Here is a 14,571-nt window from a genome sequence, read left to right on the forward strand (position 1 = left end):
TATCCAAAATTATGATTGAGATTTCTCACATTGATTATTTTAAATCATCCAAAAACACACGTGTCAGTGCTGACATGACGACACAAAAAATGTCGTTGACCACCGGATCGTCTACATCAGTGGTTCCCAATCGGGGGATCGCAAAAATAATATTGAGATGAAGGAATTTTAAATCTCCAAAGAATAATAAACGCAAAATACAAAGTATAATTTTGACACGCTTGTTTGATTTGAAGATTCGAAGAAGCATTTTTTATAGTTCATTCGTTTCATTTGTCCTCATGTGTATTCCATTGTGTAAATTGGTGTCACCATTTTCTGTGAGCATGATAGAATTGAGTCCTTGCTAAAAAAGTTCAATTTTTAGATTCAATGTTTGCAGATGAAACAGACGAATGTTTTGGTTTTCTCAGGACATTTTTATCGGAAAATTTAATTAAACTTGACGAAAACACTAAAAGGAATATATGTGAACATTTACAATAACCTTTAGACAACTAATTTTCCAATAAATGCAATAAATTCTCTAAGAACTATTTTTAAAGATCACTCTTTTATTGAAAATTGGTAATAAAAATGAATATCGTGTCAATAAAGCTATTGAAGATCTATTGTCCTTTTGCACAATATATCTATGTGAGAAAGGATTTTTTTACATATATTTATCTGAAAGATAAATACAGAAACAAGTTAAATTCAGAACCTGATCCAAAACTGAAATTGTTATCTATTGAACCAAACTTTGAATTGCTTTGTTCCATCAACAACAGCCACAAATATCCCATTACTTTTTTATTCATATTTATATTTGTTGAATTCATTTTTTATTCATTTTTTTATAACTATCATTTTAATCTTATTAATATTTGGATGTTTTCGATTATGTTTTTGTTTCTTGTAATGAACTATTGTTCAATATGGATAATAAATGTTCTACCAAATTTTGTTTTTTAAATGTCTTTAACAATTATCATATATACGGAGTTCGCTAAATTATTTCGGATTTTACAAGAGGCCCGCGAGGAGAAAAAGGTTGCGAACGTATTCCTCGTTTCGTATCTTGTATGCTATAAAAAGTAATTCACGATCAACAAAATATTGACTGAAGTAAGAAGACCCTTATATATGGCTTATCATTCTAAGATTTCCGTGTATTTTGATATAAATGTACGCCTGTTAGTCTTCATCTTCTTTAGATTGACCCGAGATTGGCTTTTTAACTTTTTGATGTGGTTCGTCCTGTTGCAAAAGGTCACGGATGATCGCGTTTCCATTACCGCAGACCCTGCGTGTATATATATATACAAGGGTAGAGCGGATGTTAAAAAACGCCTACACACATGTTGTTTGAGCCCTTAACGCTCAGTAGAGCGCAAAACAGAATTAGAAATTAATGCATTTCCATCCGACGCGACACGGCTACCAATTAAATTATTCTCGCGAGAAAATAAACATTACAATTACATGACACGCCTTCAGAAAAGGGATTCTTCATTAATTTGTTCATGACTTTTATTAAAATTGACTTTGATGTTATAAAATAAACACGCTTTTGTGTTATTAAAAAGTTATTAACTGGTAACTTATATGAAATTTAGTGTTAAATATAATATTTTATTTTAAGAATATCAAAATGGTGACTTACGAATGGAGTCAGTATCAATGAAGATTTTTAATAGAACAGTCTGTTTGTTGTGAACAATTATATAATAATCATTTTGGTAATTTATCAAAAAGTAACATCCACTAGCAACATGCAATTAATGATAAACTAACATTCTACAACTTGTTGATAAAACGGAAATTTAAAAAATAAACTGTAAATAAACATATGATTCCATAATTCAGTTTGATTTTATCTATATGTAAGTTAACGACTTTACGTAATTTTTAACGGATCTTAATATTTTAATTAAAATAGATACAAGACATTAAACATAAAATTAATTAACCGGATAAAATTCGTATGTTCATGATTGAAATATTCAATTTACATGTAAATTCATGTAAAATAAAGTTATTTTGCACAGTTTGTCATGTTTCTTCACAGTTGTTTTTTTTAATATAACTTCAAAATTAAGTGAGATAAAGTAAATATATTTATATTTTAATTAATTAATCGTTGTTATTTCAATAAAAAACTGAAATTAGTTGAAATTAATTTTCAAACATGGAATTTTAACGTTTCTTTTCTAATTACAGCAAATTGATAGATATATAAAAAATAAACAATAATGATTATATTTGAGCTTTTTGTAGTAAAAATAATAAAATTTTATATCTCAGGTTCCACTGAAATCTAGGCAACTTTTGTTAGAATTAAGATGATTTTCCGTGTTAATACATTAAGTTATAGTGTACTTACATGATAATATTTAATATAAAAGTATAGTATAGATTAAGTAAATATTATACATCTATAAAATATTTATTTTTAAGTTAAGGCGGAAAAAAAATATGTGAATATTTTCATAATTATAAAAGTATATAATTATATTGATAACTTTTATTTATTATTGTGCCTTAAATTTAATTTAATAACGAAAGAATAAAATTGGGAAATTTTGTTAATCTAGTATATTAAAATGTATACTTTTATTTTTTAGTTCGTTTGTGAATATTTGGTTGTCTATCTTTAATTGAGGATTTATTACCTTGAAAGTATTAAATAGAAGAATGTGAACATTGATTGGTGGATCTAGGTGTATCAAAAGAACAATAACTATTTACATATTTTATTATAACAATACTAAATTTGACTTTTACACATACATAATAAACTATAATACATAAAGCGGATAAATTAATATAAATAAATGAAAGAGACTCGTGTCTCTTTCTGCTCGCATCTCGTTTCAACTCAGTTTCAATGCGCTTCCATATAACAAAAAAAAAATCAACAAAACAATAAAAAATAAATTAAAAAGACAGCTGATTTTCCCTTGCTTGTTTCGAAAATAAATAAATAATTTACATAAACATTTCATTTTTCAAGTACATGTTCTTTTTTGTTCTCCGTTAACATTAATTACATTAAAGGTTCAGGTAAAAAAATGTACATTAATCACAATAGCAAATTTGTTGCCTTAATGCGTCCCAAATACAAAACAAAATAAACTTTTCTTCTCTTCAAATTCCTATCGATTACACAAGATGATCCTTCTCCGTCGCTTTAGTGGATTCCGGTCACAGATCCGATCCAAGGTTTGTAGTAGGTGGTTCTCATGTAAACGCCAGGTAAATAGGGCGAAGCGCATTTGATGCCGTGCGAAACTGTCCCTGCCAATTGATATCTTCCGTCAGGCCTTTGTAATACCAGAGGACCACCGGAATCTCCCTAGAGATAATACAAAAAAAATCTTTAGATCTTTGTCCATGAATAAGTTATCCCATATCAAATACCTCGCACGAATCCTTCTGTCCGTTTGCATATCCCGCGCACAGGAACGATTCCAGGATGACCTTCGAGTGGCCGGCAGTCCTGAACATCTCTTGGCATACTGTATTTTCCATGATCGGTACTTGAACTTCTTGCAGAACGGATGGAACGCCGCCTCCGTACTTCAGCCTTCCCCATCCGGTGACTGTAGCCATTCTACCGGTAAAGTCCTCGTGATCTCTCGGAAGACAGATGGGAACTAATTAAACAAACATAAAAAACTCATTAATCGATTACTCTTATCGTTAGACATGCTCTTTGAGCATGTTCCAACTGCTCGATGAAATAATTCGGTTGAAAGTAGATTGAATTTTGCATAAGCTTTCTACGATTATTTGGACCGTGGGATTAAAGGATCTGCGTTTACTTATTTATATATATTTTTTTTCTCTCTTTCCTTTTTTTTTTCTTGAGTTGAGGTAAAAAGGTTGTTAGTTCCCAACGGCTTTCACGAATTACAAGCGGAAAATCTGTAATTATGAATCGCAGCTCTCGCACAACATCGATCATTTTCTGAATAGTGCCGCAAAACTAATTGGATTGCATTGTAAATATTCAATGTATCCACTTGCAGACCAATAAATCAAACTTACTAGTTCTACAATCAATCATTTAATTTTCTCCATCAATTTCAACACCTAATCAATACTGAATTGTAATCATATTTTTATCATGTAATGGACTTATATAGAACTAATATGAATGGAACTATTTAGAATGTATACTTACTGATGTGTTGATCGAATTGCACGGGATGTTCCAATTCTAATAGAGCCAAATCGTTTTCGAAGGTGGCTGGGTCGTATTGCCTGTGCACGATTACTCTCTTCACGTTTCTGCTGATCGCTCTCTTCGATTCCAGTTCTCCAGAAATATCGAATTCACCGAAAACTGTGACTAAAGAAGCTAAGAATCCTGGTTGACAATGAGCGGCTGTCATCACGTAACGATTGCTGATCAGCACACCGCCGCATTTGTTTTTGGTGAATAAACCCAACCATGTGGATTCACGTACCAAAACTTGCCATGGGAATTCGCCGAAAGTGGAAGCTTTACCTCCTACGATCCTGCCTGACTTCATTAGAGGCCTTATACCACATTCTGTAAAACAAATTTATTCATTTGCATTATCTAACGGTGTTTTATGAAGATCAACTTACGAGTTCTATAATCTTGACTAATGCTATCTGATGGAGTCGTTCCTTCATCTGCTTCAATATAACTGGGAGTCGTTGTAATTTTCTTAGTTGGTTTTGTCCTTTTTGTGGTCGTGCTTACAGTTGTCCTTTTTGTAGTTATAACAGTGGTAGGTTTTTTAGATGTCGGCCTCTTTGTTGTAGCTTTTCCAGCAGTTGTGCTCACAACTGGTTTAGTTGTAGGTTTACTTGTAGGTTTCCTTGATGTTCCTTGTTTTTTGATGGGTTTCTTGGTAGTTGTATCAACTGCTGTTTTGTTCTTATTGTATACAACGTCTTTGAGTCCTTGAAAAGGTTCTTGTAGTCCCTCGATAATTTTGTTAACAAATGATTCTACTTTAGTGTTTAGTATATCATCCTCAATAAAATCTGGAGTGGTGATATCGCTCTCATCGAAAACGGGAATGGACATGTTGAGATTCGGATTGCGAACGGGCGGGAAATTGATTAAATCGTCGGCGGATGTTTCAGCTTCGACCGCTTCAGTCTGGAAGCTGGTTGAGGGCTGTGTGCTTGGCTTTGGTGTTATCAAGACAGTTGGCGAAGGTCTTTCAGTGGATGTGCTGTAAACATTCTGGGTATAGTGGTTGTTGATGGTGAAGGTCACTGGGCGCTTTGAAGGAACCGTGTAGGTGGTCGGTCTTTGGGTGGTGTAAGGAGATGGAAGTGCGTAGGTCGATGGTTTTGAGGTGGTGTAACGGGTTGGGTCGATCGATCCCAAAACTATTACAGTCGGAGGACTCGGACTCGCAGATGTCTGAGAAATTGTCGGGCGCCGAGTAACTGTAGAGCTGTACACGTAAGAGGTGCTTGGAGGTTTCTTGGTAGTTTGGTAATTTGAATTCACGTAAGTGGAATGGACCGGCCTGAAGGTGGAACTTGGAATATAAACCGGTTTCTTTGTGGAAGTAATTTTGGTAGTTGTTTTCTTCGTAGTTGTCTTGTTCTTTGTTGTAGTTTTCCGTGGCGGAGTTGTCGTTGGTTTTGCTGTAGGACGTTTGGTGTTTGTTGCGCTGAAGACATAAGACGTGGATGGTGGTTTTCTTGTAGTTGTTATTGTTGATCCACCGGTATAGGTTCCAGTGGAAGTCTCATCCAGCATCTGAATTATGTTGACGATTGAATCTATTTCCGTTTTGTTTGGTTTTGTTGCTTCATGATTGATAGTTGGGACAAGGATGTACTTGTCAGCATCAGAAGGTTTCTGCGGTTTTGGTCTGAAGATTGGTTTGTTGAAGCCTGGAGCTGTTGTGTAGAATGGAGGAGCGTTCGAAATCGATATTTGTATGTAAGGAGAAACGTCAGGTATATAAGGATGAGTGGTTTCTTCTATGCTAAAAGTAGTCTTCCTATCCTCCATAATGGGTTGGAAATCTTCTCCATTAATCTCATTGTTAGCGTTGTTAATTACCAACGTATCTGGAGCAGTTGGATGCGTGACTCCGGCAGTGCTAAAGTGATCTTGATCGTTGATCTGGAACACGGCGTTTTCCTGAGCAGTTGGCAAAGCTCCTTGCAACAAAGTGTTTGTTATATGCGAAACACCAGAAGATGTTATGTCTCCCAGAAAAGTCGGAGGTCTGGTGAACTGTGTTACTATGGTATTATCGGGACCATAAGATGAAGGTCTGCTATCCAATTCTAAGAGTTCTCCAACAGTTTCAGCAGGAAGATGACAACAGGCCCCGAAAAAGAATCCATCCATGCAAGCTCCAACAACAACTCCTCTTCTTTGCAAGCAGTCATGATTAAACATGCATATGGTTGGCCCTTGGAACTGGTCCGATAACCTCCGCGTCGGTTCGCAGAACTTGGGTGTTATCCTATATCCTCCAAACAACTTCCGGCTCTCTGAAACAAAGGACGAACCGTTTATTTTTTGTTTAGTGGATCGTATGCAAAGGCGCTTTCAAATCCCAAACGCAAGGTTTCAGACTGAAAGGCTTTTAGCGTTAAAGTGCTGTTGTTCGCAGCTGTTTGCAAACGTATTTCGCCTGGGCTTCACTCACTTCTGGCCTCGACCCACCCAAGTGAATTTAATTTGATTTTAATTACACCAACAAAACAAATACGAAAAATAAGATAAATGCTTAACATGAGGAACATATTAGATTTGATTTGTAAACACTTTATGTCGACACATTACGTAATTGAATTTATGATCCTCGGAGGAAGTGAGAGCAAAAAAACTCGTATAGGGACCCACCTAAATATTGGACGAGGGATTTTTTTGCCTCGGGGGATGGGAAAAGTGGCAATGCAATTTGTATTGATCAGTGTGGGAAGTGTCTGTGATGTGAATTGTGTTTAACAAAAAGAAAGAACAAAAAGTATATACGTTGAAGGTTTAATCGCAGTTGCAGGATCAAAGATTCTTTCTCAGTGTTGGCCGAAGTTTGCTTTCAAAAATCGTTTAGCCCATGAAAAAAAGATGAGCTCTTTGTAGTTTTGTTAGAGAAAAAAGAACCAAGAAATGATGATCGAATACTAATTAGCTTTTGGTGGTACAGAAGTAAATTTTAGTTTGATATTAATGAATACAATTGTTTGTTAGAAATTAATTTAATATTTATCAAAATAAATAATTCAATCTTATTGTAAAAATATGAATTTAAAGAACCTTGAATATATTCTTATATAATAATTATAAATGTTATATGATTATAGAAGAATTAATTATTTAGTTTATTGCTTATTTTTATATTAATATTAAAAATAATGGATTTAAACCAAAATGAATTAGATACTTGTCTAAAATCGAGTCGTGTATTTTTAACATTAAAATTTTATACGTACTACAAATTACATTAAAAATTACTTCACAGGTAGTGTATTGTAACGATAAATGTATATAAGTAAGTTACTTTATTTTAACATTTTGAATTTGGACATTATATTTCAAATGAATATTAGCTTATGATGTTACATAAAATTCTGATTTACTTTAGTGATTTTTTTATATGTGTTATTTAGTAAAAACAAAATTATTAATACTCTAGTATAGAAAAAAACCTAAATCAATTTTAAAAATATATGAAATTATATATAACTATAAGTAGATACTTATTTCATATACGAAGATATTTAAATTCTTTTATATTTATATAACTATTAGTCATTGAGAGAAACTGGAGGTCTTGATAAAACAACGATTAACATATCAAATTTCTAGTGGGATAATAAGAAAGTTTCTACATGTTTAAATTAAAATAAAGTTTCGAATATATATGTCAGGAATGCTGAGGATCGTATTTAATTGTTTCGTTGGATGGTATGATTCACTCGATGCATTTCAATTTCAAGGAAGTTCTCGTACGTAGTCTTTGTGGGTCAAGGCCCATTCACGTAGACGAAGAAGTAGGTAAAGAACTAAATGAATTCAGATAGCCAGAGGCGGGAGAGACAGACTCGGCTCGTTTCGATAACCAAACGAAAATTTCCTTCTATCCCGCATTCCAAGATGCCTCCAAATTCCTCATCAAGGAAGCATACAACCCAAAAAATCGAAATCTACAATTATTCTACTTCCATAATGATTATTTATTGTATTTCCATAATTGCAAATACAACTTTACTTACTTTCACTGAACAGTTTTGATTTGAAGCAAGTAACAAAAATACATATTTTTTTTATACTTTTAAAGTTCACGTTCATTGAATAGTTTTGGTTTGAAGAAAATCTAAAAAATGTTGATTTTTTTTAAACTATAAATTTTTATTTTTATAAGTTTTTTCTTTCTCATTACGCATACAAAATTTCTCTTAACCCAAAAAACGAAATTTAAATTGTAATTTCGTTCCATGTCAAATTCCATTCGAGCTATGTATGTATGCAAAGGCCGAAGTAGTAGGATGAACTACAGTAAGCCACATTAACTAATTTGTAGCCGGTGTACCGTTAGAAGAACGTAATTGGAAAGTGACGGTCAGGGAGAACGGAAAATAAAATTTTAAAAAAAATGAATAAAATAAAACGAAATAAGTAAAAAAAATAAATGCGTACGAGGAGAAAACGGCTTAAAAGTAGGATGCGATTTCCATTAAAAATTATTATTCACTTTTTTTTGCGCGCATACCGCATTTTGCGTTTTTTTTATCCTTCCATCTCCAACATTCTTAATCCGCCATCTATTTACACGTTTGCTTCATTTAATTGCCATTTTCATCTGTTTTTGGAAAGTAAAGTTTCAAGTTTCATTTGATCCCGATCCGGCGAGAACGTTTTCTTTCACATTCACCTCGACGATTTCGAAAAACAAGATGAAGACGTCGCGGAAAATTGCATTATTGAATTATCGTGGCCCACATTTCCTTTTTCAGTGCCGACGATGGAAAATGGGGGTAATTTAATTTATTGTGGATTACACTCGTTCCGTATTTTTGCATTTTTTAAGCTTGTCCTTGTCATATTTCTTTGAGTGCGCACAACGTTCTTTTAATTATATTTATTAATTAACAGGATTCTATGAAAAGATCTTTTGATCCTTATATGTCACATTTTTTCTTTTGTGTAACGCTTTTAACTTTCTTTACAAAGATATATTTTGTATACAATTTTAATTCAATAATATAATTACATTTTTTTTTTAATAGAAACAAATTTTATTATTTTAGTTTTTAACAAGCAGAAGTTATGTTTTCTAAACACATCTCTATTTTGTTATATAATTTTATTTGATTTGAATAAAAGCTTTTAACTATACTTAGTAATATGTTTCCCAATTATTCAGAAGCTAGCAAATATAAATTTCAACTACAAAGATCAAATATTCTGTTATTAATTGCAAATATAAATAATTTTTAATGATTTTTATTTAATTATAAATTTAAAATAGTATTATGTATAATATTTTTTTATTTGTTCATTGATCAAAAACATTATAATAATAGTTTCAAAAAAATATATTTAATAATGTAAGAAAAGTACTAATATCTTTAATATCATTGTTTTTTTCATTTAAAATTTAATCAATAATGATTTATTGTTTGATAACAATTGTAATCTTTTTATGATTTACTTCTTAAATCAGATATGTTCTATCGTTGGAAACCCATCGTATCCATAACAATTCTTATATAAACCTAATAAATTGAAGCACGTTCATTGTTTTATTGGTTGCTACGATTGCCATTGGTTACTGATCAGGGATGAACCAGTTTACTTTAAAGGTTTATCCCCATTATTTGAAAATGTGATAAATACTACACTAATTTAATATTAATTTTAGTGACATCACGTAATAGTATTGTTCTAAATATTTGACTGCAAATAAAACATATAGCATATATTAAATATATAAATTAATTGTTATTAAATATAGTTATGTTTATAAATTACAGCAATTCACTCTAATCCGGTTTGAAAACTTCAAAATAAAATAAAATTGTAATTGAGTAAAATTAAAAATAATTTCTATGTACAGTCGAATCTTTTTGTACGATTTAGAAATCTTCAATTAGTTTCATCCTAAAATATTATTTGATAACAATTGTAATCTTTTTATGATTTACTTCTTAATTTCCAATTATTTAAATATTTTTGAAATATAATCACGTTATATTTTAACAACAAATTTAGTATATACAATTGTAAGCCTTTATAATATACAATGAGCAATTTCACTATAGGCCGGATTGAAATTATCAAAACAAAATATTTTATTTATTGAGCAAAATATAAGTTTATTTATAATAAAAGGAATTAATTAGTTTGGAACAATAATATTTTATATAATTAATGACTGTACATATAAGGAAAATAAATATATGACCTACTATAGACTAATTTTACAATAACAATAACAAATAAAGTGCATCAAATTACCTCTACTATCATGTAAGTTATTGTCCATTCAACTTTTAATGATTTTGTTCTACGAATTTTCCATTATCCATTGAAATATATCTGCCATTTGTTTTGTTTGCGTATTTTCGTTTTTTGTATTAATATTTTGAAAAGTTTTATATAATAAATGCTATATTCGATATGTAGGTTATGCCGATACCTATCCAATTTGTACCTTTATAGCCCAATAAAGGATGGCAGCATTAAAGTCGAATTTCCTATAGGTTATAAAAATAAATAAAAGTACATTGCTATTTGGAAAATTGGGAAACGTTTAGTAGGAACTGTTCAAAATAATACAAAACTTTACAATTTTTAATTTTAAATATCGACATCACAAAATAATAATGACATGTATTGAAATAGTTAAACAAATAAAAATGCAAGAAAATAAATATTTATATCACAAAATTATTAACTGTTACAAAGGTTCTTTTCACTCTAATAATTTTATTAATTTACACATCTTAATTGGTCCTATAATGACCTAGGGCTAAAGTATTTCTGCTATAATAATATTTACTACTATTAGCTATTTGCCATATATTTTCAGTTCAGTAAATATTTATATTCTTAAGATTATTACATAATATTTAATGGAGTTAATAGAAATTATCATACATTTTGAAGTTTTGATTGCAGTAACAACATTATGTTTAATATAGTATGCAATGTATTTAACATAATTATTATTAAAGTGTTTAAAATCAGAAAGTATTTATAACCATTAAAAGCTTAATAATATAGGACTTTACATCATATTATATGAATAGTGAAAAACAAATGATTCCTTAGTTATAAAATTTTCCCTTGGTGCCATTTGCTTTATAACTGGTAGTGGCGGATTATTCATTAAGGCAATGAAACACGTACCTTGGGCCTCAGGCTTGGGGGGGGGTTGAACTAAAGCCCCCAAAAAAAATATGCCTAGGAGCCCCAACTATACTTAATTCCCTACTGGCAACAGGAGTCGAGGTATTTTGGATGGAAGAGGCAAACCTACCCCATTCAGTAATTTAAAAAATATTCGATAGCCACAAAAATATTTTTATATCAAATCGCCTTTAATAATGTCCTTTATTTTCATTTTAAATTTTACCTAAGAGTCACCTGCTATGCACTTGAGTTTATTTTAATTATATAATGTAGTGTTTATTTATTAACTCTCTACTATTTTTCTATATAAGTAGTAATATAATTAACTAATCTATACATGCAATAAAAATAAGAAACGTAACATAATTTCCCATTCACCTCAATTTCTGCGCTTTCCGAAGCATCCCGGATTTTCTCCAACATGCCACGACAATTTAAACCAAACAAATTCCTTCTTCGTTTTTCTTCTTTTCATTACATGCATTGTTTCCCCAACTGTCCCCGTTTTGGAAATTGCTCCGTTCTTGCTGTAGTATCCGCATTTATATCAATATGCGTATTGTTTATTTATTTCTTCTTCAGTCTTGCACTTGTTTCGTGTCGTTTGGACCCAATTTTATTGTTACATTCTCTTGGCGAAATTGAAATATCAATATTTTCCTAGCTCGAAACTATCGTAAAAATATTGTTTTCTATACTGTTGCAAATGTATACAACGCACCGCAGAAAGCAATATTTCCGCTCCGTTTACGACCTCGTCCCGAAAACCGCCTACAGTCTATGTGGGTACATAAACATTCATGAAACATGGAACTGGAGTAAAAATATAAATAATATAAAACGAGTAAACCGACGCACTAAATAACTTTAGCACCCCGTTTGGGAGTTCGGATGTTCAAGAAAATTACTTCACTTTCTACCGTTGGGATTTTCCTATTCGAGAGTCGAAGGTCCATGCAATTATGCTTCATAAATAACGCATTTAAAATAATATTATATGTTAGGGGTGGTAAGATCTTTGGTCAATATAATATATTTACTGTAAACGTAATTATTTGTAATATGACATTTTTTAAAGTCTTAGTTAATAGTAAAAATAAAATCTATAAATTCGATACAAATAAAATATATTGTCATGAAATATGTAGTTTTAAAATAAGTGGTAGAACCTGACGTTTCATTGTACGTTGGTATGAACGTCGAGTACGTTTATGCGAACAAAGAAATATTTTTGAATCAATCATTAATTAATTTATATGGAAACGCAGCGCATAATGTACGTTATCTGAGTAGCAAAATGTAAATATAAATTAATACAAATTTACATATTGTTTGCTCAGTTATTCAATTTCATGAAATTAAATTACTTTTCTTATGCATAAGTAATTATTTCTTATCTTTAAGCAAGACAAAGTTTTATAATAATTTATTATAAAATTTAAATTATATATTAATTTCAAGTTTAAAACTTTTCTACAAAAATGTAAATTTTAGAGTATATTTATTTTACGATCCATACATTCACTCTATGAAAAGGTCACACGCTTATATAATCCATCATATGATAAATTTAGTGCACTTATTTTGAAATTGAAAATGCGAGGTAATTGCATGTCAAGTTGCAATCACTTGAACCACAGCTTTGTATTAATAATTAATTCTCATTTGCTGCACAGTTTCCCTATTAATTATAATCAACGTGCAAAATATGAAGGTGCAGATGCAAAATGTGTCACGTTCCATACTTCAACTTTTACAATGCTTCAATTATTATAACTAATTTGTTATAATAATCTCGAAAATATTTATTAATAAAATATCATCAAATAATAATTGATAACAAATATGTCAATAATACACAAAACTGAAACATTTTTTTTTACAGATTTCAAGCTGAAATGCTTGAAAATATTTAAAAAGTTCATAGAATGACATTTGATTACTTTGGTTTAATATTATAATACTGAGAAATTGCTGCAAGGATTTGTATGAAAATATATATTATATTATAAATTAGAAAACTTAATCATATTTCAAAAAATGTATTTTTTTCTTGTTATTTATAATCTTTTGTGTAATATTTCATTATTTTTTGGAATTGTTTATTCTTTTAAGGTAATAATCCACTTACGTCTACAAGTTTGATAGAAACAACTTTTTTATTGGTAATACTTTCTTAGAGAAAGGAAACTTTACTTAGAAAGGTAACTTTTATTAAGAATTTCATAACTAATTTTTATTAGAGATTAATTAGAGATAATAGTATCAGCAACAAACTTCTATAATTCATTGTATTTACTAATATACAACAATAAAAAGACAAGACAAGAGTAGTAATCCAATAAACAGTGTGATTTCTTAAATAGTATACAGTCCATAGTTTATTTAGATATAAAAGCATGTTTTCAATTGATACACATTATTATTCTACTATTAGTAATATTAGAAATAATTGTATTATAAATTGCTTTATTCTGTAATATAATGATAGCTGACAATTAAGGTTATACAAAGTTATTAACTTGTGGATATTATTTCTCTGAAATGCGTTTTATGAGATTAAAGTAATGAGTAGTTTGCAACGAAATATAACGTAATAAAATCTAATTTTAATTGGATTTAATGCGGAGCGCACAGATATATTGTGTATAAAAAAAATCGGAGAATGGCTTTGATTGTGCTTTTGAGAGTTAATGGAAATGACCTGGATGTAATAGTAATATCTGGGCTCCATTTCTCTGTTCGCCCGGCAGCAAGTAGCTACTATGGTTTAATTAAAGCGCGGATTACAAAGTGCCTAATTACATTATGCAGTTGACACGGCGTAGTTTATTCTAGTCTAAATCTTGCATCACGTTTCTGATTAAATTACCAGTTCGCAAGACACGCGATCATCTCGTTCACTTTAGTAAGAGGGGTTTTTAGAGATTGGTTGCATAGATGTTGGAGAACGATGATGAGATAATGCGACAGAACGATGATTCGGTTTTGCGTGTAATTGGATTTCATTGAGCAGACGAGCCGGATTAATGGGTCAACTGTGCTTACTTTCCTGTGACCGATGGGAGATGATGAGGAAAGGAAGAGAAGTGATGAGAGCTGTGTTCCTCAACCAAGATCACGTTCTAGGACACAACTCTTCTCTCATCTTCACTCACGATCTTTTCGCAGTCTCAGGAAAGGGAACCCAACTGCTCATTTCTACTCACTGACCT

At 30.8% G+C, this 14,571-nt stretch overlaps 1 protein-coding gene across 1 annotated transcript in view; it reads right to left on the reverse strand.

The window, feature by feature from the left end:
- Nucleotides 1–3,097: 3,097 nt before the first annotated feature.
- Nucleotides 3,098–14,571, reverse strand: part of LOC108569498 (mucin-3A) — a 29,639-nt gene continuing 18,165 nt past the window's right edge. The window contains exons 2-5 of the mRNA XM_017931067.1: nucleotides 4,600–6,486; nucleotides 4,169–4,540; nucleotides 3,403–3,638; nucleotides 3,098–3,337 (exon numbers count right to left, since the gene is read on the reverse strand). Coding sequence (XP_017786556.1) covers nucleotides 3,173–3,337; nucleotides 3,403–3,638; nucleotides 4,169–4,540; nucleotides 4,600–6,486 — 2,660 coding nt within the window. The 3' untranslated portion in view covers nucleotides 3,098–3,172. The remainder of the gene's footprint in view (nucleotides 3,338–3,402; nucleotides 3,639–4,168; nucleotides 4,541–4,599; nucleotides 6,487–14,571) is intronic.

The sequence above is a fragment of the Nicrophorus vespilloides genome, unplaced genomic scaffold (genome assembly GCF_001412225.1).
Source record: "Nicrophorus vespilloides isolate i.1.1-1 unplaced genomic scaffold, Nicve_v1.0, whole genome shotgun sequence".
Lineage (NCBI taxonomy): Eukaryota > Metazoa > Arthropoda > Insecta > Coleoptera > Silphidae > Nicrophorus > Nicrophorus vespilloides.